General features: G+C 40.5%; 1 protein-coding gene across 1 annotated transcript in view; it reads right to left on the bottom strand.

The window, feature by feature from the left end:
- The window catches only part of LOC129707404 (protein-glutamine gamma-glutamyltransferase 2-like), a 28323-nt gene extending 2240 nt beyond the window's left edge, over positions 1 to 26083 (bottom strand). Inside the window, exons 1-12 of the mRNA XM_055652411.1 lie at positions 25657 to 26083; positions 25238 to 25417; positions 18097 to 18336; positions 17066 to 17184; positions 15124 to 15252; positions 13950 to 14127; positions 11660 to 11795; positions 8933 to 9036; positions 8063 to 8305; positions 6345 to 6617; positions 4909 to 5069; positions 1085 to 1221 (exon numbers count right to left, since the gene is read on the bottom strand). Of these exons, the coding sequence (XP_055508386.1) occupies positions 1085 to 1221; positions 4909 to 5069; positions 6345 to 6617; positions 8063 to 8305; positions 8933 to 9036; positions 11660 to 11795; positions 13950 to 14127; positions 15124 to 15252; positions 17066 to 17184; positions 18097 to 18336; positions 25238 to 25417; positions 25657 to 25666 (1910 nt within the window). The 5' untranslated portion in view covers positions 25667 to 26083. The remainder of the gene's footprint in view (positions 1 to 1084; positions 1222 to 4908; positions 5070 to 6344; positions 6618 to 8062; positions 8306 to 8932; positions 9037 to 11659; positions 11796 to 13949; positions 14128 to 15123; positions 15253 to 17065; positions 17185 to 18096; positions 18337 to 25237; positions 25418 to 25656) is intronic.
- Between the last annotated feature and the right edge of the window lie 399 nt (positions 26084 to 26482).

Raw genomic sequence — 26482 nt, 5'->3', positions numbered from 1 at the left:
GAACCATCCTACCAACAACTAGAGAGCAGTCCTGATTTACTATCGACCTCATTGGTAACCCTCGGGCTATCTTTGATCGGATTTTATCGTACTTCATCTTGCACTAAACGTTATTCACCTTATTGCCTTTATCATGTATCTGTATATTGTGGATGACTCGATTGTAATCATGTATCATCTTTCCACTGACTGGTTAGCATGAAACAAAAGCTTTTCACTGTACCTCGGTACATGTGACAATAAACAAAACTCAAATGTATTAATTCAATTCTGAAAAATAATCAATTCATTAACCATTACTGTTTTATGTCAGACAAACTGTGAACCAATGAGTCGACCAATTTGGTGCACACAACATTCTACATAACACATCACAGCAATCAAAGGACTAACTCCTACAAACACTTTCCTGGAATAATTAGAAGTGAATAGTTAATGAACCTTGCCTGTGCTGCATTCACTCTGAAGCAAAATCTTTGAAACAATATCTGTCTGAAAAGTATCTGCTGATTTAAAAAAAGTATCCTCTGTGTTACACATTGAAAATTGCAAAATTCCACCAAGTGCCCAGCAGTTGCACATTTAGTCTAAAGTTGACAGTGAGCTGGTCAAAGAAAGGAGATGTTTATGCAATAAAAAAGGAACAGGATTAAATAAATAAGCATGCTATATTGTACTGGCCATACTTTTTACTTTTACTTTGAAGTTTGATTCGACTAAAGTCAATAGATTTAATTTCAGAGGCATAGCACAATTTACTGATGCCATTAAAATACAGTGCTACTGATTATCAATGAATTTCCAGCCTAGTCTATTTTATTGTTGGAGGCCTGATTTAAAGCATTATATCAGCCTCATATGACATCTGTTTGATGGGTAAATCTTGGGCAGGATTCCGAGAGAAACATCCTGCATTTCACTCATTTATGTGGCCTCGGAGTCAGACGAGACTGATATAATGCTTTAAATCAGGCCTCCAACAATGGTAGTGGACCACAGCCAAGTATTGGTTACAGGTGAGGCAGCTTCAACTAAGCCAAAAAAGTACTTTACACAGAACCCGACAAGTGCACATTCTACTTACGGGCACTGAAGCACCTGTTCTTCAGTGAGGCCAGCTCCCTCCACATGAAAGACCCCATTACTCAGATGCTCTGGCAGCGGGTTAGTAAAGCAAATTTCCGCCACGATTTCTCGATACTGTACTGGTTCTCCTATGATCTGTGGGAGCAAAATCTTTGGTTAATTCCCATCATATTTTGTTCTACACAAACTGTTAAATAATTGCTTTGAATAAAATATTTCACATTTCTTAAATAGGCACAAATTTCCGTTTGATGATCATCAATTTTCCAAATTTTATTTGCTTTGATTTCCTGCCACATTGAATAATTATTTTACAATGTGCTATTTTTTATCCGTTGTGGTTATTGCATTTGATTGAGGAATACACACACAGCATTTAAGATTCCAAACACACTTGGAATGGCACTAGGAATGAAAGGCTGGAAATAACAGCAATGTTAGGGCAAATGGGGAAAGGGAGAACATGGGGTGAGTGTAATGTAATGAAAAGGAAATTGCTTGCAATGGAGAGTGAGCCCAGTATAGAATGTATTCAATGTCTCTAGGAACATAAAGCCGCTGTCGCACTTTCTCGAGTTGCTCACAAATTCTCCCAAGTTTTCCATTTGATTCAAACTCGGGGAATGTCCATAGGGAGTCCGTACCGGTTCCTAGGAGTCCATAGATATTTGTAGCGGCTCGTAATGCCAGCCTTAGGTACTCGGGGCATCAGGTAAGTCGGGACGTTTTTTCAGTAAGTTGAAAAATGTCCACGAGTAAAAAAAAATAGCCCTGAGTACCTACGGCTGGCTATTACCGTAATTCTCTGAGTTTGAATCAAGGGGAAAACCCGGGAGAATTTGTGGTAACTCGGGAAAATGGGACAGGGGCTTAAGGAACTAAACATTAATCAAAACAAAAAAATACGGGAGCAGTAGGTGGGTTTAAAAATGGATACATTTAAAGGATCCAATGATTTTCATCCCAACGTATAAGGAAACAGTTTGAAGAGAATTTCAATAACGGTAACTACTGAGATGGTGGAAGTTCAAGCTATCATCTAAAGTTCGGCAGATTTCAGAATAGTTTCTGCAGATTGGAGGGCACAAATATGACTATTTTATATATAATGGGAGAAAGAAGCAACTTGTCTACTGACATCAGCTGCAGGGAAATTACTGGAATCCATAATTAGGGCTGCTTGAAGCAGCTTGAAAAAAATAATAAGAATGAGAGGGGAAAAATATGCCTTTATTAAAGGAAAATCATGTTAGATTAACCTGCTGGAGATCTTTGAGGATGTATCTGTTAATTGGTATAACAGATGATGGGTAAACCACTGGCCATGGTCTATTTGGGTTTCTGGAAAGTATTCAATTATGTCCCTCACAGTAGGTTGATCAAAGCACATGGAATCAGGTGTAAAGTAGTGACATAGATTGAGAATCAGTCATTGTAGAGAATGCATAGAGAGTGATTAAATAGTTTGTTCTGTGCTTGGTGGACTGTGACTGATGAGCATCACAGGATTGCTTGGGGACAGCTTTGTATTATATGTATCATGATTTCACTGGTAGGACATAATGTCATAGTTCTCCCATAGTAAACATATGGGAGTTTAAGTACAGAGGACGCAAAGAGTTTACAGGGTGATATAGTACACTGAATTGCAGGGACCTAACAGATGGAATACAATGTGCAGTATTCTACAATGGTGCACATATTAAAAAGTGGTGTATTTGTTAAATGGCAAAAGATTAAGTAAAGTTGATGTTCAAAAATATCTTGATGTTTGTACATAAGTTGCCGAAAGCCAACATGCAGAAGCATCAAGATTAAGGGAGCAACATTGTTGGTACTTTTCTTGAAATGATGTATTGAGAGGATTTGAATACAGGTGTAAGGAAGTTATATTGCAATTGATGAGTCCACACTTGGAATGTTGAAGACACAGCGAAGAGCAGATGCTAGATTACATTAAAATACACCAAACTGCTAGACGGTATCTTTTTGTTTTTTTGTTTTTTATTTAGTTATGTAAAAGTGTGTTTTTTTGTGTTTTTTTGGTGTTTTTATGTGGGGGAAGAGGGCACGGTGCGGGGGATACCGTCCTTCAGCCGCTTCCTGGTGAGGACACGACTATTATTCGAGTCGCGTCCTCGCCCCCCCCCCCCCCCCCACAGCGGCCTACCTACCTGGATTGGCGCGGCCTTTCCTGCCGGGATCGACCGGAGCTCCAGCAGCGGCGGGACAGCGCTGGAACATCGCGGGCTGGTGATGCCTTACCGGGGGTCGCCGTTTGGAGCCCGAAGTGCTGGACCTGCTGCACCAACATCACGGAGCTGCGGTTTGCAGAGCTCCCAACGCGGGCGGCGCTGACTAATCAACGCGGGGTCCTGTGACTCTGCCCGGCTCGACCTGCGGACTCGGGAGCTGCAGACTCCGGCAGCGGGAGGCGGCTGATCAGGAGGTCCGGGCCGCTGAGGAGGAGGCTGCTCACCATCGGGGTTCGGCGTCGGCGTTCCACCAGCCCGGCGTGAGGGCCTGAACATCGGGCCACCCGGGGCGGCGACTGCGGGTGCTTGGAAGGCCCCGTCCACGGATGAACACGGAGGGGAGGCTGGCTGGACTATGGTGCCGTCCTCACCTGGGTGCCATTTATGTTATGTTGTGTCGTGGACTTCTGTATTTGTGCTTTTTTTTAAATTTTAATTCAATTTCAATTTTATTTTTAATATGTTTTATTATTTATTTATTATTTATTTTTATAATTTCTTTGTGATTTTTTTTAATGATACTGCCTGTAAGGAAAATTCATTTCGTTGTCTCAAATTGAGACAATGACAATAAATTTGAATACAATACAATACAATACAACAATACAAAGTAACTCAGTGGGTCAGGCTGCATCTCTGGAGAACATGGATTGTAAAAATTGAATTATCTAATTTCGGATAACATGCCCCTCCACCCCCATCCTCCCACATATACTCGAGCTTGAGATTCATGTGAATGAGGGTTTGATGCTCAGAAGCTACATCCACTCCCTTTATTTGGCATCACACACCATTGCATCATAGTCATATAGCAGTGAAACACTTTGACACCATGCTGACTATCAACCACTTATCTTTAAACCAAATCTACATTATTCTCTGCACATTCTCAAATATTCCCCCAGATTCTCCCATTCACCTGCATGCTGAGGACAATTTACAGTGACCAATTAATCCTCCATCTTGGGACGTGGGAGGAATCCAAAGCATAAGGGGACATCCACATAGTCCAAACGGACAGCACAGGAAGTCACGGCTGAATCTGGATCAACGGAGCCAGCAGCACAACTAGTTGTGTCTTCGAGCCAGCCAGCAACATTTGGTCTGGTTTACCATATTTGTCATGTTAAACAACAGCTTCAGTTAGTAAGATATAATATAGAGCACATGATCCCCTGGGCTATCGATATTCAAGGATAGTTTCTGTTCAGACATGAGGCTCAGCAGAATATCACCAAGCAGACCACTTGATGTCTCCACTGCTTTTTTTTTTTAAATTGCTGTTTTTTTCCCTTTTTCCTTCCGCCCACAATATTTAATATGTAAAAGAATATGTGATTCTGTTCCATTGTTTGTAGTTTGTTTGGTTGTTTGTTTGTTTGTCTTTTTGCACAAAGTCCGCGAGCATTGCCACTTTTCATTTCACTGCACATCTCGTATGTGTATGTGACGAATAAACTTGACTTGACTTGACTTGAGAACTGCATGTTTTTTCCATTCTATCATAGAAAATATAAAAGATTTTGCAATATGATAATTCCTATTATATCCCCCTGGTAATGTTTACCTTAATGTCCAGTTCTGGATTCTGCAGTGTGATCACTTTTTTGGCAACCAGGACTTCATTTGCGTCATACTCTATAACAAGGCTCGTGATGCAAATCTGATTGTGTTCTTTAATGGACTTGCTGTAGTCTGAATAACGCACCTGAAAGGTCTCGGTTTTTACTGAAGAAAATAAATAATATTGAGTAATACATTAAATATATTTTACTGAAAAACATTCTAGATTTTCTTGCTTTCTCATTGCTGTTCTGTTGCATTGTTTAATTTTTAAGTTTAGCTTAGAGATATAGTTCGGAAGCAGGCCCCTCGACCCACCGAGTCCGTGCCAACCAGCAATCCCTGTACACTAACACTATCCTACATACACTAGGGAATATTTGTAATTATACCAAACCAATTCATCTACAAACCTGTATGACTTTGGAGTCCAAAGGCCCATATAACTCTAAATCTCTCCTATCCATGTACCTGTCCAAATTTTTCATAAACACTAGGAAGGTATCTCCTCCGGCAGCTTGTTCCGTTTACCTACCACCCTTTGTGTAAAAATAAATTCCCCTCAGGTTCCTATTAAATCTTTCCTCCCTCATCTTAAACTTGTGTCCTCTGGTTATTGATTCCCCTATTCTGGGTAAAAGAATCTGTAAATTGACCCTATTTATTTCCCTCATGATCTTATACACCTCTATAAGATCACCCTTCATCCAATCAGCGAGTTCCTGTCTAATACAATTAAAGTTGGCTTTGTCCCAATTTAGAATTGTAACTATTTGGCCCTCCCTATATGTATCCATAACTCTTAAATCTAATAGAACAGTGGCCACTGGTTCCAAAAAGCTCATCCACGAACAATTCATCCACTTGTTTTCTAAGACTAGATCAAGTGTTGCCCTCCCCCATGTATGGCCCTCTACATTATGCCTGAGGAAATTTTCCTGAACATATTTGACAAATGTTGACCAGTTGAAACCATTTGCACTATGAATGGGTCAGTTAGAAACACCTACAATGATACTCTAATTAGTCCAGCAGCTGCCTGCAATCTCCTGGCATATTTGCTCTTCCATCGATAAATTGGGGGCCTGTAGTACATTTCCAACAAGTTGTTCATCCTGTTCTTATTTCTCAGGTTCATCCATATAGCTGGACGAATCATCAGTAATATCATCTCTGACCATTGCCCTGATCATGCTTAATCCATCTGTTCCTCTTTTACTCCCACCTCTATCTATCCTGAAGCATGTGTACCTTAGAACATTGAGCTGCCAGTCCTGTCCCTCTCTTAACCAGGTTTCTGTCATGGATACTTACGACCCAGTCGCATGTACCCATCCGCGTGCAGTTCGGAAGTTCTTTATTTCCTAGGATTTGTTTCAATTATCTTCACAATTATTCAAATATTAAGCTCTTATACCACCCTCACAATCGCAACATTACCTTCCCGAGGTCCAAGTTTGAAGCTCGCCAAATCTTTCCATCCACACTCCTGAATTGGTTTCCCATTGTGCAAGATGGTTTGGGCACAGAACATGAGCCTGCAATTCTTCACCACTGAAGTGTTATTTTTAACAACAACAGAGGTCTCAAAATTCTGTCCATTCAGGTTGGCTTGGCTTGCATTCAGCTTTATAGTCATCGAATTATCCAACTTGGTTGGTAAATTGAGTTTCGCATCTGCTTTATTGAAAGTATCCCTTTCTTCCTGTGAACCTATTTTTAATTGAATAATTGATGCATATGTTAGAACAGTAAGAAATGTTCCTTCCCTTTTCATGCAGAATTTCCCATTAGGAAAATAAGCACAAGAAACATCATGGAGAATAAGATTTGTTTTAATGTTTAAAGTTAAAAAGCACTTTCCTCCTACCCAAAGTTCTCAAAAAATCCTAAATACCTGATGTTTATAGATTTATAAGAAGCAGCATTATTATTAACTTAGCCATGTCATTCATCATTATTGAATGGGTAGAACTTATTCGTCATGTAGATCTGGATTTCCCTCTAGTCTACGACTCATTTTTGGCCATAGGGCAGCAGAAAAATGGACTGGTCCAGAAATGTATGATTTAGTGCAGTCACATTTACGCATGGCACACCTCAGTCATATTGGTGGTGAGGCCACTGTTTGAAAATTCAGTGTCTGAGGCTTAGAGAGTGGGCGCCACTTAATTGGCCCTCCCCTGTGGTAGAAACCAAGTAAAAAGCACACAAAGGATCGGGTCAGGGATGTCACAAATGAATGTGGTGGGGGGGAAGGGGTCGAGGGAGGCAAGAGTTGTAGATTGGAAAGGGGGCATCATGATCAGACCATGGGTCAGATGCTGGTCAGCAAGGAGCAATCACAGGTCTGTCATGCTTGGGGTGGTGGTAATTGGAATTAGTGTGAACTGCGCTATGTTGGAAGCTACTTGCGGATGTGCGGGAGGTCCGCAGGTTGGTTCAAGGGATCAATGATTAGGCTGTGATCATGGGGCAGTGTATGTGTGTGGGGAGGGACAGGTTGATCTGGAGAATGGTCATCTATACGGTTTGACACCTAAGGGTAGGGTTGGGTGCTTGAAGGAGAGGACTTCAATTTAATGAAGTCAGCCTTTTTCACCTCCAGTGGCGAGGAAATAGCATTATTAAAACATAATTGGTTTTTCACCATCCCTAGCAGGAGATGGTGCTAAATATCGTTCATGCATAATATGGACTTTGAGTAATATCCTGGAGATAAGGGTGTGACCCAATTACTCTATCTCTCTATTAAACTCTACCTTCAAAGAGGCAGGCAAGGCTCTGTTGCTAGCCGGGCTAACTAGGCAGCTTTTTCGGTTGCTAAATGACAGTTCAGGTGGTATCTTAAGACAGCTGGCATAGCGCGTGCGATAACGGGCTCGGACGAAGTACGTAGCTACCAGTTGGAATTATGCTCAATGAAGCATTCACATATTATTTCTGCTTCAAATAAAGTCACAAACTAAACATATTCACCAATCAAGACATGATATATACCACAATGACATGCAGCAAAATTACAATACAGTATCTCAACTCTTTTTACACATTGCAATGAATGCAATTTCTATTATTTCTTTCCACTTCCAAACAAAAATGTCTCTTGTAACTTTTAATATGTATGTCATTTTAATATCAGCATCCTCACTGCTTACCTTCTGCGTATTTATAATTGTGTGTGAGATCCTCGCGTTCATCTCTGCCAACAGCCTTTGTACTGATGTGCTGACCAACTAATTGATGGTTGACACTAATCTGTCTTTTTGAACCATCTTTATAGACTAGCCATGTCACGCAATCAGCATTGACTTCAGCAAAGACAAATGGGGTATCATATTTCAGATCAATATCTCCATTTTTAATGGCTTTGAGAGGAGAAGGTCCACAGCAGAACACACCTGTAAAGAGCAATGCTTAACATCACTACAGTGACAATAATGTATAATACTTATCGTACATCATTTACACTGAACAATCGTGTATAATACTTGGAATTGCCAAAGATTTTGTAAGTTTCAAAGCTTCATGCACCTGGAATATTGTTTACGAGTTTGACTTTCCAGCTTAAATAAGGATAAATCTTGTAATGGACAAAGTGAACCAAGTTGATTCATTTTCGAGGGTTGGTTCTATAATTAAGTGAACAGGATTTATGCTCTCTAAAGTTTCAAAGAAAGAGATGCGACTTTATTGGGACATCTAAAATTCTTACAGAGGTTATCAGGGTAAATGGAACATATCCCAAGTTGCCTTGGTGCCTGCATGAATTGATCAATATTACATTTTCAAGTGATGCTCTGTATCTTTAATAAAGATTTAAGACACGGGTGTTAGAAGGCAACAACTTTATCATTATGTATTTTCTAGTTAAAAGAGTTTGAGCAGAAACCAATCAATTGGATCCTTTCACTTTCACTTTCATATTCACTTCCCCATTATGTTTACGGGTGATGTAAAAATAAGTCCTTATGTAAGGAACGTGTTCATGAAAGACATATGGAATGCCTTATGTCATCTACAATTACCTCCACTCTTTTCCTGTGGAGTTGGGTCCAGAGCCTGCCAACCATCATAGCCTGGCTTCAAGTCAGGGCGTGTCATCCAACACTCTACCCAGCAGTGGTAGTTCCTTCAGAAATATAAGGGAATAACAACTTATAATATTATAATATTAATAAATATAATATAATAATTTATTATAATATTAATAAATTGATGAAGAAAATGTTCTTTTTTCAAAGTTAAAATTCATCACATGATAAAATGTAAACTGTGAGAAGACCCCAAATCTCCTTGGCCAAATTACTAATACTTTCCTTTACAAGTAGAATTAATATAACTTTTACCTATGGCAATTATATATGTAAGACCTTCACATTACAAGTGATCTCCACATCCACCTAAATGGCCTCAATTAATAACGAAGTCATAAGAATCATTCATTTAAGGAGGCACTGATCAATCTCTGCCCAGAATGTTCCTTTTAGCTCGTTAATTGTGGCTCAATAGCTTGCCCAACCTCTCCCAATAGCTCAGGCCCTCAAGTTCTGGCAACATACTCATAAATCTGCACTTTTTCCAGCTTAATGGCATTTTTCTTATAGCAGGATAACCAAAACTGAACACAATACTTTCAATGCATTCCAGACGCATTCTTCACCAATCCATCTGCGATACCACTTTCAAGAAATTATGTACCTGTACTCCTGAATTCCTCTAGTCTGATCAGTTTACTTCATACAGAGTAAAGACAGTTGTTGGTAATGACCCATTCCTCACTTGATATTTTGGCAATAATGAAAATTAATCAAGATAATTTTGATCTGGGAATCAGAATTATAAAAAGGAACCTTTATTATAAATCTCTCCCAAATATTGATGGTCATGGAAAGGTTAGGCTAGATTTGGCTGAGTGCTTAACACCTGTAACTTGATTGGTTAAAGTCAAAACTATCAACAATGATTATTATATTTACCACTTTTGGAGCAGGGGGTACATTAATGTGAGGGCAGAGTATGCTCAGGTCAGGTTCCATTAACCCTTGCTATTCCTACCATAAGATGGCAATTGGGCATGTTGTGTTTTAAGCAGTTACTCCAAAACTTGATCATTCCAAACAAAACTCAAAGAAAATATACATAATCCGTTCTTTTTTTTTAAAACTGACATATTATTGGGCTCTGCATGGCCTAGAAATGCAATACTGCCCACAGAGGATGTAATTGGTCATACAACATCATAGACACCAGGTTTTTGACTATTGCATACCCAGGATGGAGGAGGAAAAGGAGATAGCAGATATGTCACCCAATCTAGAGCAAATGTCATAGAGTTAGAGTTATATGTCACAGAATTGGGCGCAACGGCCCACTATGTTCAAGCCAAATCTTTTGTGCCTAAAACTGCACTGTCAAATTTACAGGTTGACACAACTCCCCTCAGAAAATATCACAATTGCTTTCTCCTCTGGAACTAGATCAATTCTCAAACTCATGTAACTGAGATAAAAACCTGTCTGAATGGATTATGTCTCCACGAACTCTATAAAAGTGAAATTTTATATCTCATTCATTTGTTGAACGATTTTTCTATTTATGATAATGATTCCACCGGGTGGCACTTCGATGACAGCCTCGCTTCGATGTCTGTCCTTTTCATCATTTTAAAATTATTTTTAGCGTGGTTGAAAAGTATGTGTTAATGTTCTCTGATTTGGTTTTGTTGGGGGAGGGGATGGGGTTGGGGGAAACTTTTTTTCAATCTCTTACCTTGCCGGAGATGCGATTGTTTTCCGGATCGTATCTCCGGTTGCTCTGCGACCTAACATCATGGAATTGGAGGCCATGCTCAGGCCTAACTTTGAGCCCCACTGTGGGTATGTGGACTTACAATTGGAGTCGATCCCTTGCCTGGGATCGACGCTCCAACTGCGGCCTGCAGATTTCACTATAGATGTGCTACCAGTCACGGGTTGAGACCGACATCGGAAAGCTACAAAAGCCGCACGACATTCGACCAGCCCCGACCCACAGTAGATCACCCGGCGCGGGGGAGCTGAGATTCCCCCCCTATGCAGGAGCTCGATTGCCCCAACGAGGAAGGCACGCTGCCAGCTACGGGAGTAAGAACATCCCATCAATGGAAGGTTAGAGGCCCCCAACAGCTGGAGGACAAAGAAGGGAGAGATTTAACTTTTTTTTGCCTTCCATCACAGAGGAATGCGGAGGAGTCACTGTGGTGGATGTTCATTTTAAATGTATTTTGTGTGTTCTGCTGCTTTTTATTGGTATGACTGTATGGCAAATGAAATTCCTCATATGTTGCTAAACATACTTGGCTAATAAAATATGATCATAATTATGATTATGATAATAAAGGTCACCATCAGGTTGATGATTAACGATATATATATTGATCTTGTGATGGCACCTGGTGGCAAGCCAATGGCAGAACGAACCATCGGCTCCAGATGGCGGCATCTTGGTGGGGGAGGCGCTAGTCACGAGGTCGGTACCTGAGTTGGTATTTAAGGCTGGGCAACGCCCGTGACCTGGGGGAGTAGGGTGCTGTATAGGAGAGAATAAACACGTCTAGTGCACACAACTCATGTCCGACTAGTTTTTGGCTGGACTCCTGCAAGTCCACGCTACAATCTCATCCATATAAATTTTGCTTCTCTTATAAGTTTTTAATTTTCATTATATGCTTTCAGTGTATGAGTGGATGTTGTATCTGCAGAGATGTAACTCACCACATGCTATCTTTTGTTAAGTTCAACGTTCTTCCACCCTCATCACAGAAGGTATCAATTTTCAAATCTTGCTCCTTGTCATGGGCCGAGTTGAAATTTGTGATGTGTCGAGTGGCAATGCCCAAACATCTCAAAACTGAAGCAGAGCAACAATTATTAGGAAGACTTCAATGCAAATGAAATTTGAGATCTGTTTAAGCAAGCCAGTAAGGTGAGCTCCCTCCCTCCTCCCCCCCCCCTCCTCCCACCCCCCCACCCCACCCCACCTCCCTCAACCACCTAACCCTGCCCCATCTCAACCCTCCGATTTGCTCAATGTACCTTAGCGACTGGAAGAATGATCTCTGCACATTTAGTTCATGTTGCATTAAGAAACACTGTTTGTTGGAACACCCACAACAAATCATGATTTAGTTTTGTCCTTCACCCCTGAATAATTTCCCATGCTCTATCATACCAGCTGTTTAACACTTCAAATGGAGAAACAACAAATGAACTGGAAATTCACAAGGTCTCTCTTTAGTTAGGATTGAGCTTCAGGGGAACACTAAGAAATGGAAGTTACAAAGAAGACACTGAGTCTGAAATTTCCACAAGGGTAGAGAGTCGTGGACGCAGCCTAGAACATTACGCAAACCAGACTCCCCAACATTGCCTTTATCAACACTTTGAATGCACCACCCACTTTACTAATAATTTTGGGATTTCCATTTGCTGTAAATAATGGAAAGGTCTGACTGACATGGCTTAATCCTTACTGAGTTACAAATTCTATAGAACCTGTTACAATTTTTAATCACAGAAGAATATTGACCCATTTATTTACCTGACAGTTGAATTCAAATTCTGTTTGGTGACCATAATAAAACATAATATATAAATATAGATTATATAACATAAAAAAATTCTGCCAGGCTGACATGACGGGCTTTTCTCTAGAAACATAGAAGCATAGAAATTAGGTGCAGGAGTAGGCCATTCGGCCCTTCGAGCCTGCACCGCCATTCAATATGATCATGGCTGATCACCCAACTCAGTATCCCGTACCTGCCTTCTCTCCATACCCTCTGATCCCCTTAGCCACAAGGGCCACATCTAACTCCCTCTTAAATATAGCCAATGAACTGGCCTCGACTACTCTCTGTGGCAGAGAGTTCCAGAGATTCACCACTCTGTGTGAAAAAAGTTCTTCTCATCTCGGTTTTAAAGGATTTCCCCCTTATCCTTAAGCTGTGACCCCTTGTCCTGGACTTCCCCAACATCGGGAGCAATCTTCCTGCATCTAGCCTGTCCAACCCCTTAAGAATTTTGTACGTTTCTATATCTAGGCACATCATTTCTCAAATGTGCACCATAATAACACTGGTCTTCAAAATCTACAATCCATTATACTTTATGTATTTGCAAATCACTCTCACTTCATGTATTTCTGGTTTTTATATCACCCTCATCATTGTCTGAAATCATATCATGTTAATACTTTCATGGTTGTAAAATGAGTACAACACTGCAACACATTACGTTACAGCAATGTAAGAATTTGTCTTCCATCATGTGGTAGAAAAAAAAACTAGAGAAAGACTCAGAACGTTTGCTGATTCCATGGTTTCACAGTAATTCTATGGTTCAGAGCTAAAGGTGAACAGTTCCAAAAACTGGAAAACCACAGTTTTAATACATAGCTCCTAAAACATGACAGGATTTGAGGAGCCTTAATCATAATTGGAGAGCAGCATGAAAAAGCTTTCATATCTCTAATAACTCCAGGCATCAAAGTAAATCTTAAACAATTTCCCATGGAATGTGCTTCACTTTGCCTTATTGTTAGTCAAATAATATTTTTTGAAACAGGTTTAAGTAACGGTGTAATTAAAAATATTACAAAAATCTTTATCAAAACAAAGGATTATTTGAAGTTTGTAGGTAGTGTATCCTTCTCGCGTAAAATATATTTGTGATCTTGTGCTGCAGGGTGGCATATACAAAACTTGCTTATATCAGGAGCATCAAAGAAATACAACGATTTTTTGTAGCAAATTACTCTTAATTAAACCCGGAGCTTGCAATGTTGCAGTAATTTGCCATGTGGCACGGTTTCTTAAGGAAGTAGTGATCCCCATCAGTTTTAAAGTCAAAGAACATATAATTAAAATAAGCTTCAAATCAATAAACGGGATCAAAAGGAAATAATTACAGTTCCTTGAATAAAATCTTTGCAGTTCCATGCTAATTCCAGACATTAATTCTTATAGTTTTTCATCATCACACACCATTAGACAGAGTTACATACCAGTGCAGGCAACTGCGGCAAACACCCAACATTGCCCATAGCGTACAGGATGGCACCCTGATTCATTCCATTTGCGAAGGATAGAAATGCTTCCATTCCACTGTGTTGGAGCTATTCCTTTTGAATAGTCACTGCCCCAATTACCCACTAGTATCCCATTATCATCATTGCAATTCACCTGTAAAGAAGTGAGAAACTGTAATTCTTTGCACAGTTATTCAAATAAAAAAATATTGAGTTTAAGAATGTGAGATAAATCTTTGAAGATTACGCTTTAAGCAAGGTGTGTATGTGGATTCTAGGTCTGTGAGGTACTGTATTGCTGAATTTAACTATGATCAACTGTAACATAATTAATTACATGTTAGAGGCACAAATGGAATTGTAAAAATGTGTAAAATCATTGCAAAGATAATGAGATGTGGGTGTTTCAGTGGCTTCAGTTCATATGAGTTTCTTGAACCGAAGCTTGTAGTTCCATGCTAATTTCAGATGTTAATTATTTCCTCATATGATTTGCCCTGCTTGGGTTTATATGGCAGTAAAACATCCTTGGAACTTCCTTACAAAGAAAATAAACAGGTAATAATTGACCTGGTGATTAATTGCCAATGACATTTGAATTTACACCTATCCACTTTAGAACCAGTGGTTTGTAAAACTACTGGTAACTGTTTCAAGTAACTTAAAAGGATGAAAGCAACCCTCAGGGCTGCAGGGTTCCTGCCAGAGCATGTGGGCATATTCAATTTTCAGGCTCAGAGAGAAGAGTGGGAACAAGCAACAGTTTTTATTGACATAAGCTTGGTAGAATGCCTTGAAAACTCAAGTTCAGTTTCTTGCCAACAATCTCTGTGGCAAACAAATTGTTTGATTGGTTTGTATGAGCAACCATATCCAGCTTTCATGTCTCTTCCGTTTTACTCTGAAATTTGATTGCCTTTGAAATAATAGACTTATTATGAGTTATCTTTTCATAAATGTCCTTTATATAAATTTAATTATGGCGGTGAAAGTTTCAATGTCTTACCAGGTTAATACAGCAGAGACAATGAATAGGTCCATCAAAATGAATACGTAGACATTTGTTAAGGGCTTTTGGTTTATCCCTGAGGAGCTCATTAAGTTATTGAAAGCAATGATTGGCTTGTATGACACCAGGCTTCATGCTTACCACAGCAGATATAATCCTGCTGATGTAAATAGGATCATTTCTTTTGGATAAATCTTCTTTTGGATTATCATCATAGTTTTTGCTGTTGTTCAAGAGTTTCAGGCAAATATCCACAATGCCATGTTCAAACTGAAAGTTAAGAATCAATAATAAAGTGCACAGTAAGTGTTTATTTTACATTATGGTCTGGTGTATCTTCCAATGCATGATATCATGGTTGTGACTCATGACTGTGTCCGTGCTCATCCTTGGGGGTGAATTTCAAAATGGGTGACAACATTCTTTCTTCTTAATTTTCCATCCATGCCATTACCTTATCCATTTACTTAGCCCGTCTACATCCTCCATGCAGCCGATACTAACACCCAGATGTGTATCATCAGCAAACGTAGACATATTACACTTGATCACCACAATCATATGATTAATACAGATTGTGAACAGTTGAAGCCCCAGCACTGATCTCAGCAGAGGCCCGCTGCTCACAGCTATCAAAAAGGACAATTCTTATTTATTGCTAATCTAATGTTCTGGCCTTTAATCAATCGTCAATCTATAGTGTAATACCAATTATCATGCAGTTTGTTTATTTAATTATTTTTTGTATGGTACCTTACTTGAAGTCCAAATACACATCAGTCGGTTCCCCTTTATCTTTTTTTTGTTAATTATAACCGTAAAAACCTCATACAGATCTGTCAATATAAATCTTTTCATAAATTCATGTTGTCTTTCTGCACTCATATTCTTATGTCCCAACTGCTCTGTTTCACTTCCTTAAAAATAGTTTCCAATTTTTTCCCTACTTCTGCTGTTAAGCTGGGTGTCTCCAACTTCCTAAATTGCTCCTACCACCTTTCTAAAATAGTAGAGGCACGTTTAATGCCTTACCAGTTTGTGGGAACTAGTCTAGAATCTATGGAATATTGGAAAGTTGACTACCAGTGCATCCATTATCTCCAAAAGCACATTTTTTTTAAATCACTTGGATGCAGGTTATCAGATAGGGATTTATCACCTTTCTGTCCCATTAATTTCTCCTGTCTGGCTTTTCCAGGTCCCCGTTTACACCAGACGTATAGTCTTCCATTATTTTCGGGAAGTTTGCTACTTCGTCCATAAAGACAGGAACAAAATATTGGAAATGTATCTGTTTTTTTGTGATTATCATGAACATGATTTTCCCTGTCTCACTCTATAAATAGTCTGTATTGATGATTGCTACCCTTACACTTGTAACTTACACTTGTTTTTAAGTTTCTTGTATGCCTTCCCTTTCCTCATCAATGCCATGGTTCATGTCTGCTCAATTCTGAAATGATCCCACTCCTCAGATTTACAGTTGGTTTTGGCTTAAATTTGTGAATGAAATCATCTCCTCTTCTTCTAATCCTGTCTTACCCAATGGACAACACTTATTCCAAACAATCTATCTGGTGAATCTACTGCACAGATCTTCAGACGTGTAGATCTTTAGGTAGGAAGATAAAACTAGCATAGAAGTGGTGCAGATGCAGTATCACCTGAACTGTATTTCAGTTAAATCGGAATTGCTCTTATTCTTCAACTGTTTTGCAGCGAAAGTTCAATTTCTATTTGCATTCTTAATTGCCTGCTGTACTTGGCTGTTAACTTTCTACATTTTCATGAATAAGTACAGCAACATTTCCCTGTATATCACACTTACTAGTGCTTCTTTGTAAGATGTATATGTGCAAAGGTGTGCATGTGTGTGCATGTGCATGTTTGTGCATGTGGGCATATGCATGTGAGTGCATGTGTATGTAATTGTGTTGATGTGTTATTTATGTGTCTGTGTGCATGTGTATGGTTATGTATATGTGTGTATGTATTTCCATGTGTGTGCGCACATCTGTGTGTTTGCATCCACTCCCTCTGCTTCTTTTATGTATACTTCACACACTGGTAAAGTTTTCATTACCTGTCCAAAATTCCAGGCTGAGCACGAAATATGTTTATGTGTACCATAATATGTCAACCCCTGGTCATTCAGCACATATTCTCTGCGTTTATCCTCAGCATCCAGGAAAACAGCATCAGCTGAAATTTGAATATAAATCAGGGGGATTAGCCAAAACATATTCTCACACATTTACTATCATTAACATCTGTATACTATGTTGATGTTTTATCCTGATGCAAAGTCATCATTTGTTCTCATCCCGATCTTCCATTAAGGTGATGGGGAGGAGGTGTGTTCATGAACTGTGATAGTTGACGGGGGAAGGTTTTAAATAAAGGACTGAGACCTCATGATCCTAAAGGAACAGCAATATTTTTTTTAATGCTAGGATAATATATGAGTTGTAGTTGGTGGTGGAAGGAAGGAAGTCCCTGACCTTCTGAGTGGTAAAGCTAAGCACTTTGGTAAAGTTCACAGATGAACCACAAAGGCCCAGGTCAATGCCTGGAGTGTCTATTTTGTTTTATTCTTATTATATTTTAACAGTCGGTTGAAGACATTTATGATTCTTCCTGTGATGCATGAAGGGAAACTGACTTGGAGAATTTATTTTGCATATAAATGCCTAATAAGTTGACTACATTTTATTACCTTGAACAGCTGCCAATATCACAAACAAACCTTCACAACAATGCCTAACAAAGTTAAGCAAGCTTTGGCCAGCTAGGCGCAAGGTGGTCATGGTGACGCAGCAATAGTGTTGCTGCCTACTAGCGAATACTGCGCTAGAGACCTGGATTCGATCCTGACTACGGGAGCTATCTGTACGGATTTTGTACGTTCTCCCCGTGACCTGCATGGGTTTTTAGTTTCCTCCCATACACCAAAGACGTGTGGGTTTGTGGGTTAAATGGCTTGGTAAATGTAAAAATTGTCCCTAGTGGGTGTCAGATAGTGTAAATGTGCGGGGATCGCTGACCAAGGAGCAATTATTGCAGATTGCTCTGCCTTTGAGATATATATTTTGATAATTTCACACAATATTGTACCTGAGCACCAGGGGTTGAAGAGCAAGATGAATTCTCCCAGATTAAATATTCTAGATTGGCCCTTTGTTGAGCACACCATATTCAAGGAGAAGTGACCAATCTTGCTGGTGGATGGTGAGCAAATGGACAGGGTTAACTGGTTTCCAACGTTGCTTACAAGGGCAGCATTCCATGAATTTTCAGCCAGTGTATTTGAAAGTGGAAATGTGATTTTTTCAAATGCCCCTGAAGCCTCCACACCTGGAAAAAAAATGATTTTTGAATTTCCAAAAATGAATAAGACTGCCACCTCAAATTATGTAATTGAAAGTTCATCAATGGGTTGCTCAAAATAAATGTGATATTTGATCTTTGATAAATCTAATCGATTTACCAATTAATTAGTGTAGGCTTTACATGCACGATTGAATTTACATTTGTTTACTTTCGCTACTCGATTAAAATCATTTGTATCTTCACTTGCCATTTTTCTTTTATCTCTTCTCACTTTATATCTTAATCAGTATTCAGTTCCTTAGCATGACTCCCTAACTCATCAGTGCCACCAAAGACATTGGTAGACTGGCAAGGTGAATAACAATCCCTCTCAATGTGAGAATCATTCATCTTATCAACATCTATTATCCATTTTTATTCATGGGGTGAAAAGAGTTGATTATCTATTTAGTGGTTCCTGTTATGCAGGACTAAACTGCCTCAGAAACCTGTCACATGTTGCTACTCCGGAGAGTAGCCACTGTTTTTCATGTAATCTCATGTAGGGAAAGTGGACCTGTTCAAAGTGGTCACTAGGTCTGACGTTCCAATTTTCAATCTAGTACAAATGCATTATGGAACACTTCAGACTCAATGGACCAGTCGAAGGGCAGCTTTTACTCTGTGGGAGCATTTCTGTGTTCAATTCACAGAGAGACTTCAAGCTCCATATCAATGATGTTACCATATGATTTTAGAGGTGCGCACCGCTTCTGATTTGCAATGGGGAAGTGAGGGCTGCAGGGTCCTCATTTGTCCCATGCTCTGTGGGCTGGAATTCCATGACATGGGCACTGTGGACATGGTGATTGGTATCCACTGGCTCCCAATGCACTCGGGAATACTATTTCTGTGAATTTCAATCCCACATGGTGCTGTGAGTCAGGTGTTTCATTCATGCCTACACTCGGCCAGTGGCAGCTGCATTAGCATTAACTAAAAGGAAATCACCTGAGTAGTTCATTCTGACTAAGTCATTCCTATCCAGCCGGATACGTATCCTCTAAGGTAGTAAAACAGACTCTTCATTTGTAGACAGGAAGAATTCAGGTGGACTCTAGGTTTTACCTTCAGAACAAACTTCCTTTATTACAAATTGTCAAATTTGGGAGACAACCGCCCTAGCGCAGATACAAAGCATACGTCGTTTTTTATGCGACCCATTATCTACTTTCCCCCATTATCTCTACCCCACATACACAGTGAGTACATAAGATAAAGGAATTCATAATTAACATACTGTGCTCTAATGTGTCGTGTGCTATGAAAGCTGTAAGTAGTTCCATTTTACCATGTACTATATGTGCAATGAATGCTAAGTTCACCTTAAGGTCACTTTACTTGCAACTGGTCACAGAGCGGTATTATCCAGTTTCAACCAGGTTTTTGTGCAGAACCACACCCAACATTAAGGATGATTTTACTATCTGCCTTTGCCACTGTCTACTTCAATCTATTGTCAGGCTTGACCCATTGTGTCCCTTTGAACTACTAAAGACCCTGGGCTAGTCCCAGCAATCATCTCCCTCCAAATCTATCGACCTTGCCCTATGGATCAGGCCCACCTCCCTTGAAGCCCTATTCTCCAGATCACCACTAACGCCACAACTCTCTCCGCACCACCAACCAAACCTATCGAGAACTAATTATACCCACCAAATTAACAAACCTAACACCAAACTAGCAATATCAAATCCTGACCAGTGTTTTTTGAACCCACCAATACATCACTCTGGCCCACCCGCACCCTGACTCCTCTTCCCATCAAACAGGCCTGATCCACCCTTACAATGCCCAATCATCTATACCACTCACTGTAGCCTATTGAACAGCCCCAGATCAAGATTTACATTATGCTCTTTGCATGTTTTGCAACAGTGGAGCAGACAGAGGAAGTCTGTTCACCAGTGCTTGACACTCTGAGCCTCCTTCACTGCTGAATTAGACAGAGACGGCCCTAAAATAAAACATTTCTTGGTTCACTGAGAACTGTCTGGTTAATGTATCTTTAAGACGTCAACTTCATGCCAATCCAACAGTGATCTTCTAGTGCAGGAATGCAGAACACCTTTTTTAGGGCTGAGGTGTGAGCCGTCTAAAATGATGGGCATCAGAATGGGCTCCAGATGTTTGGTGTTCTATCCTCCCTTGTTTACTTTAGCCAGTTTTCCACCACTATCCTTTACAACGGCAACTTTATGGTGAAGCTGAGGATCCAGTGGCTGAATAGATCAGGGGCCGTAGAACATTTTTGAACGTGGGGGTGGGCTGAGTGATCACTGATCACTGGTCTTGGGGGTACCTGGCGAGGAGTGGAGTGACTGAGTGGGGGGAGGGTGTGTCCCCCCTCCGACAGTAGGGACCTTTTGAAATCTGATGTTTTAAAATCATGTTTTAGTGCATTGTAGAAGTATGATTTAAATGTTTTTTGTTTGAAGTATTTTTAAGATAATGTAGGGCCTACATGAGAGATAGGAGCAGGTGATTATTATTTTGTTACTGCTCGACCTCCAAAAACTGGAGGATAATAATACAGGGCATCCCCTACCTCAAAAAGTGGGGGGAATTATCCCCCATCACCCCCCCCCCCCCCCCCCACGGATTGACACGTGCCTTCCACGGTAAATTTGATTTGACAAAAAAAGACTAAATGTGTTATAAAGTGCTATTTTTTTTGTAGTTGGAAAAAGGGACAAGAAATAATCATAATATTTCCTGATTTTGAAAAGTCATCCAAATTATATTTTGCTTGGGGAAAAAAATCAGTATTTGGAAAGTATGCGTTCTCCTTTTGATGTACATTTCATTTTGATTTAAATTTAGAATCATTAAACCATGACATTATAAAGGGGGTATATGTTTGTGGAAACTTAACTTTTTTTAAAGTAAGACTTTCGAGAAATCTTAAATGCATTAGAAATACACATTTCTGGCTCACTTGCCCAGAGTAGGTGAATCGAGGACCGGAGGACAGATTTAAGGTGAAGGGGAAAAGATTTCATAGGAATCTGAGGGGTAACTTTTTCCACACAAAGGGTGGTGGTTGTATGGAACAAGCTGCCAGAGGAGGTAGTTGAGGCAGGAACTATCCCAACATTTAATTAACAGCTAGACTGATACATGGATAGGGCAGGTTTGGTGGGATATGGAGGTAGGTAGTGTAGCTGCATCCTGGAAGCATGAACATTGAATTCTCCCAATTTTGTTAGCCCTTGCTGTCTCCTCCCCTTCCTATCTCTCCCTCAGCCCTCGGGCTCCTCCTCCTCCTTTTTCCTTTTTTCTTCCCGACCCCCTCCCCACCCCCCATCAGTCTGAAGAAGGGTTTTGGCCCGAAACGTTGCCTATTTCCTTCGCTCCATAGACGCTGCTGCACCCGCTGAGTTTCTCATGCATTTTTGTGTACCTTCGATTTTCCAGCATCTGCAGTTCTTTCTTAGATACAGTGTAGCTGGGACATGTTGGCAGGTGAGGGCAAGTTGAGCCAAAGGGCCTGTTTTCACACTGTATCACTCTATGACTGCATTATACCTCCACCATGCATGAATGCTTCAAAATCGTGGTCGAGTTTTATTGCCATATACTCAAGCACAGACACATAGAAAATAGATGCAGGAATAGGTCATTCGGCCCTTCGAGCCAGCACTGCCATTTAATATGATCATGGCTGTTCATCTAAAATCAGTACCGCTTTCCTGTTTTTTTCCATATCCCTTGATTTCACTAGCCCCAAGAACTAAATATAACTCTCTCTTGAAAACATGCAGTGAATTGGCCTCCACTGCGTTCTGTGGCAGAGAATTCCACAGATTTGCAACTCACTAGATGAAGAAAGTTTGTCCTCATCTCAGTCCTAAATGGCCTACCCCTTATTCTTAAACTGTGACCCCTGGTTTTGGACTCCCCCAACATCAGGAACATTTTTCCTGCAGTTACAGTAAGTGAAAATCTAGCAGGCAAGCAGGATGCTTTCTCCAATCACCCCCATTTAAAGGCCACTATCTTCCACCGCTTCTACCCAGTGCTTGGTACCTACTTCCAACAGCCACTGGTTGTCCTCCAGGATGCACCGAGCCGCAGCCTGGTCCATGCTGGTCTGCAGGGCGAATTCAGCGCAAGGAATCTCACGGTAGCGGCGCAACGCTTCCGATGCCTCCGACGGCCAGGACTCTGGCATTGAGGCTACTCCATGGCCAGAGCGACTCACCAGCCTGGCAAACACTTGCCAGCCCCAGCTCCCTGTCTGCATCTGCCCCCGCCGCTGCTTCTGCTTCCATCCCTCCACCCTGGCTCTCCAACACCCACGACCAGGTTGCTCAGAGCACAGCAGCGCCTTGTCCAAAGTCAGAGACATTGAAATATGTCTAGCCAAAAAAGTGGGGGGGGGGGGGCTGCAGCCTCTCCAACCCCCCCCCCCCCCCCCCGGTTCCGCGGCCCATGTCAACCAATAATTTCAGCAGGCTTCAATACACATTAACACCATTTATTTAACTGTAATTGACTTGTTTTGCAGGAATCTTTGTAGATTAAAACCAACCACATGTTCAGTTTTAACTCACAACAAACAATTTACTGAATGTTTTTTTCTGTGAAATATGTTGTTTGCACCATTGACTGAGTTGTAGGAGTTTAACCTTCTAATCACAAAGAGAATGTTTATTTTAACACAGCCAACATAGGAAGTAAGGTTGTTGATTTTGGACTTTAGTCATTTTAATCCTCTAATATCACACTGGGTTTACAGAAGTGAAGCAGGTTACCTCACCCAATCGATGGGTGCTAAATTTCTTTCATGCGTTCCCTCCCGCTAATTCTATTGATGCCATCTGCTCTCCTTCCCTTCGTTCTGTACTTATCTCTTTTTCACTTTAATGAAATCCATCTCATTCCCCACATTCTCCATGCAGAAGCAAGTTCCCATCATCGTCCCACCATTTTCTGGATAAAAAAATGAATGCTCTGAACAAGCTACAGTATAAAACAGAATAAAATAATATTTTTCAAAGCTAATATTAGTGCATTAGAATGTACAGAGTACATATAGATTTCAGAAACTATTCATAAGTGTATGATATTGCAAATTTAGAAATTTAGTCATAGCAATATCAGAAGATATTAAGGATATGAGTAAAACATTGTAAGAAAGATAGGTTTTAAGACACTACTTAAATGGGAACAGAGAGGTAAAGAGGCAGGGAGAATTAGGGAGAGAATTCCAGATTATAGTCATGGAAGCTAAAGGCACAGAGAAAATGTTTCAATTGTGGGATGTTTGGGGATTATAGTTTCAGATATCCTAAAGGATTGTAGGGTAGGAATAGATTACCAGGATGGGGCAAGACGATAAAGGTACTTTAACAAAAGTGTTATTGTGTCTTCTTCTGTAGCTTCCTCTAGCAGCTCATTCCAGAATCAGACTGCACTCTGAGTGAGAAAGTTTCCCTAAGATCCTTCTTAAATCTATCCCTTCTCACATTAAACCGATGCCTGCTAGTTTTAGAATCTCTTACCCTGGGAAAAATCTGTGAACATTCACTTTGTCTATAACTCTCATGAGATTGTACACCTCAAAAAGATAATTCTTCATCGTCCTAAGCTTAAAATAAAAATGTCCCAGCCTATCAAACCTCTCCCTACAACTCGCCAGCAAGCCTATGTAAACAGTGAATTTGTTCTGTGCCCTTTCCAACTTAATGACATCCTTCTGAAAGCTAGGCAACCAGAAGTCCACACAGCACTCCAAGTATGGTTCAGCAATGGTTCAGCAATGACTTGTACAGCTGCGTCACGATGTCCTAGCATTAACACTCAATATCCTTCTCAATGCATGCCATTTAACTTCTTCATCGCACTGTCCATCTGGCTCGCCACTTTTAAGGAACCATGTACCTGTACTCCCCGATCTCTCTGTTGTACAACACTCTCCAAGGTTCAACCATTTACTGAGTAGGTTCTGTCTTGGTTTGACTTACCAAAGTGCAACAAATACTCGTCGGAGTTAAACTCCATCTTTCTACCTGATCTAGATCAAATTGTAAATTTAGATATCCTTCCTCACTGGATTACTGTACCAATATTTTTAGTGTAGTCAGCTTATATACAATGCTGGCAACAATGTTGGTGGCATACCATTGGTCACAGGTCTCCAATCAGGAAAGCAACTCTACACAACTACCAAAGATAGACATAAACTGCTGGAGTAACACATCGGGACAGATAGCATATGTGAAGAGAAGGAATGGGTAAGGTTTCGCAACATCACCCATTCTTTCTCACCAGAGATTTTACCTGTCCCGCTGAGTTACTACAGCACTTTGTGTCTATCTTCGGTTTTAACCAGCAACTGCAGTTCCTTCCTGCACAACTCCTTCCTCCAAGTCAATTTTGAATCCGGTTTGACCTGAAATATTCCTCCAGCAGTTTATTTTATGACAAAAATATAAACTATTTTCCTCAATGCCGCCAGTGTGAGCTGTACTCGCACAGGCTGGCTGATCAGGTTGTATTTGTTGACTGGAAAAAACTATTTTTCAGTTCAATGCTCTTCCATCAGAACCTAACAGAACTTGATGGCGACCCATCAACTTGAACTGCTGACTCTATTTCCCTCTCTGACGATGCTGCTTGACCTGCTGAGCATTTGCAACATTTGCTCTTTTTTTTCCAGTAAAAAGCACAACCTGGTCATCATCGAACTGTGATATTTAATAGTAAGAAATTGTCTTGTGTTCCCATCATTGCAATAGATACTGTATTAGAGGTACTACGCGTTCTAAATTATTCTGGGATGCCCTCTGCAAAGCTCTACGTAAATACAAGCTCATTCCTTAACTCTGAGCAATACCAGACCATTACAAATTGCACTTGAGCCTATATTTGCTTCCTTTACCTGTTTGCACGATGAAGGAGACCTTGTCATCATTTGGCTGGTATCCCCTGAGCATGAAATTCACAGTGATGGTGAAACGACTACCCCGCCTCAGAACCAGTCGTTCGAAACCGAATTCGTCCGCATTGTGCGCTGTGTTATTCACTTTGCATTGCAAATCTGTAGTTGCCACTGTCAAAGCTGCGAAAAAATGACAAAACGATGGTTATTTATTGCACCCATTATTCGAATGCAAGCACAGCAATTTCTAGCACAGTATTGTGCAGTATCTGGAATAATTTCGAAAAATTCAACGTTTTGAAATAAAAATACGTTTTCGCTTTTAACGTAAGTGTTTATAGGATAAATACATCATTCAAACATGTTCAGTATTAATGCTCCTAAACGACCCTTGTGATCGTTCCATGAAGTTTACTCACTTTGAGACATTTTTCTCCAGGGATGTATCCGCTAATATTGCCGTCCACTCGTACTCAGCGAAGTCACAGTCCGGAACCAAAGATCACAGAGCTCTATGGTCTTTGGTCTGGACTGGAAACTTTTATAGTCAAATCTACGCGCCCCACCTCAACTTGTCATGAATCGAAAGTGTAACCGAGTACCATGACGAATGATGTATGCACATCAAAATTTCCTGAAGTTGTGGAAAGTTAACACATTTTTGAAAGAGCTTTAAGAACTCCCTCTGGTGGCACATAGAGCCCGCTCGCTAGATACGTGAAAACTTGAGACCTTTCAATATCGCGGTGTCTCCCTCTCCCCTGACTCTCAGTCCGAAGAAGGGTCTTGACCCGAAACATCACCCGTTCCTTCTCTCCAGAGATGCTGCGTGACCCCCAGACTCCAGCAGTTTGTGTAAACCAACATCTGCAGTTCCTTTTTACACATTCCCCTGCCCATGTACGCCTGCCTTCTTTTTTTTCATATTTCAAAATAGACTTTATTCAGGTAATAAATATATACAATACATGAACCGTGCAAAAAAAAATTCATCCGACATTTTCGGAGGTTGTACAGACCTTTTTATAATGTTTACATATATTGCTCAAATTTCACAAAGGGACCATAGACTGTGGTCCTCCCCCCACCGAGCCTTGACATTGGCTGCACCAAGCTTCAGTGCATCCCTCAGCATGTACTCCTGCAGTCTGCAGCGGGCCAGTCAGCAACATTCCCCGACGGACACCTCGCTCCGCTGTGTGGTCAACAACGCTCGGGCAGACCAAAGAGCGTCTTTCACCGAGT

This window comes from Leucoraja erinacea, chromosome 21 (genome assembly GCF_028641065.1).
Source record: "Leucoraja erinacea ecotype New England chromosome 21, Leri_hhj_1, whole genome shotgun sequence".
In the NCBI taxonomy this organism is placed as follows: Eukaryota; Metazoa; Chordata; class Chondrichthyes; order Rajiformes; family Rajidae; genus Leucoraja; species Leucoraja erinaceus.
Note: the sequence above shows the minus strand (reverse complement) of the source record. Positions and strands in the feature narration are given on the sequence as shown.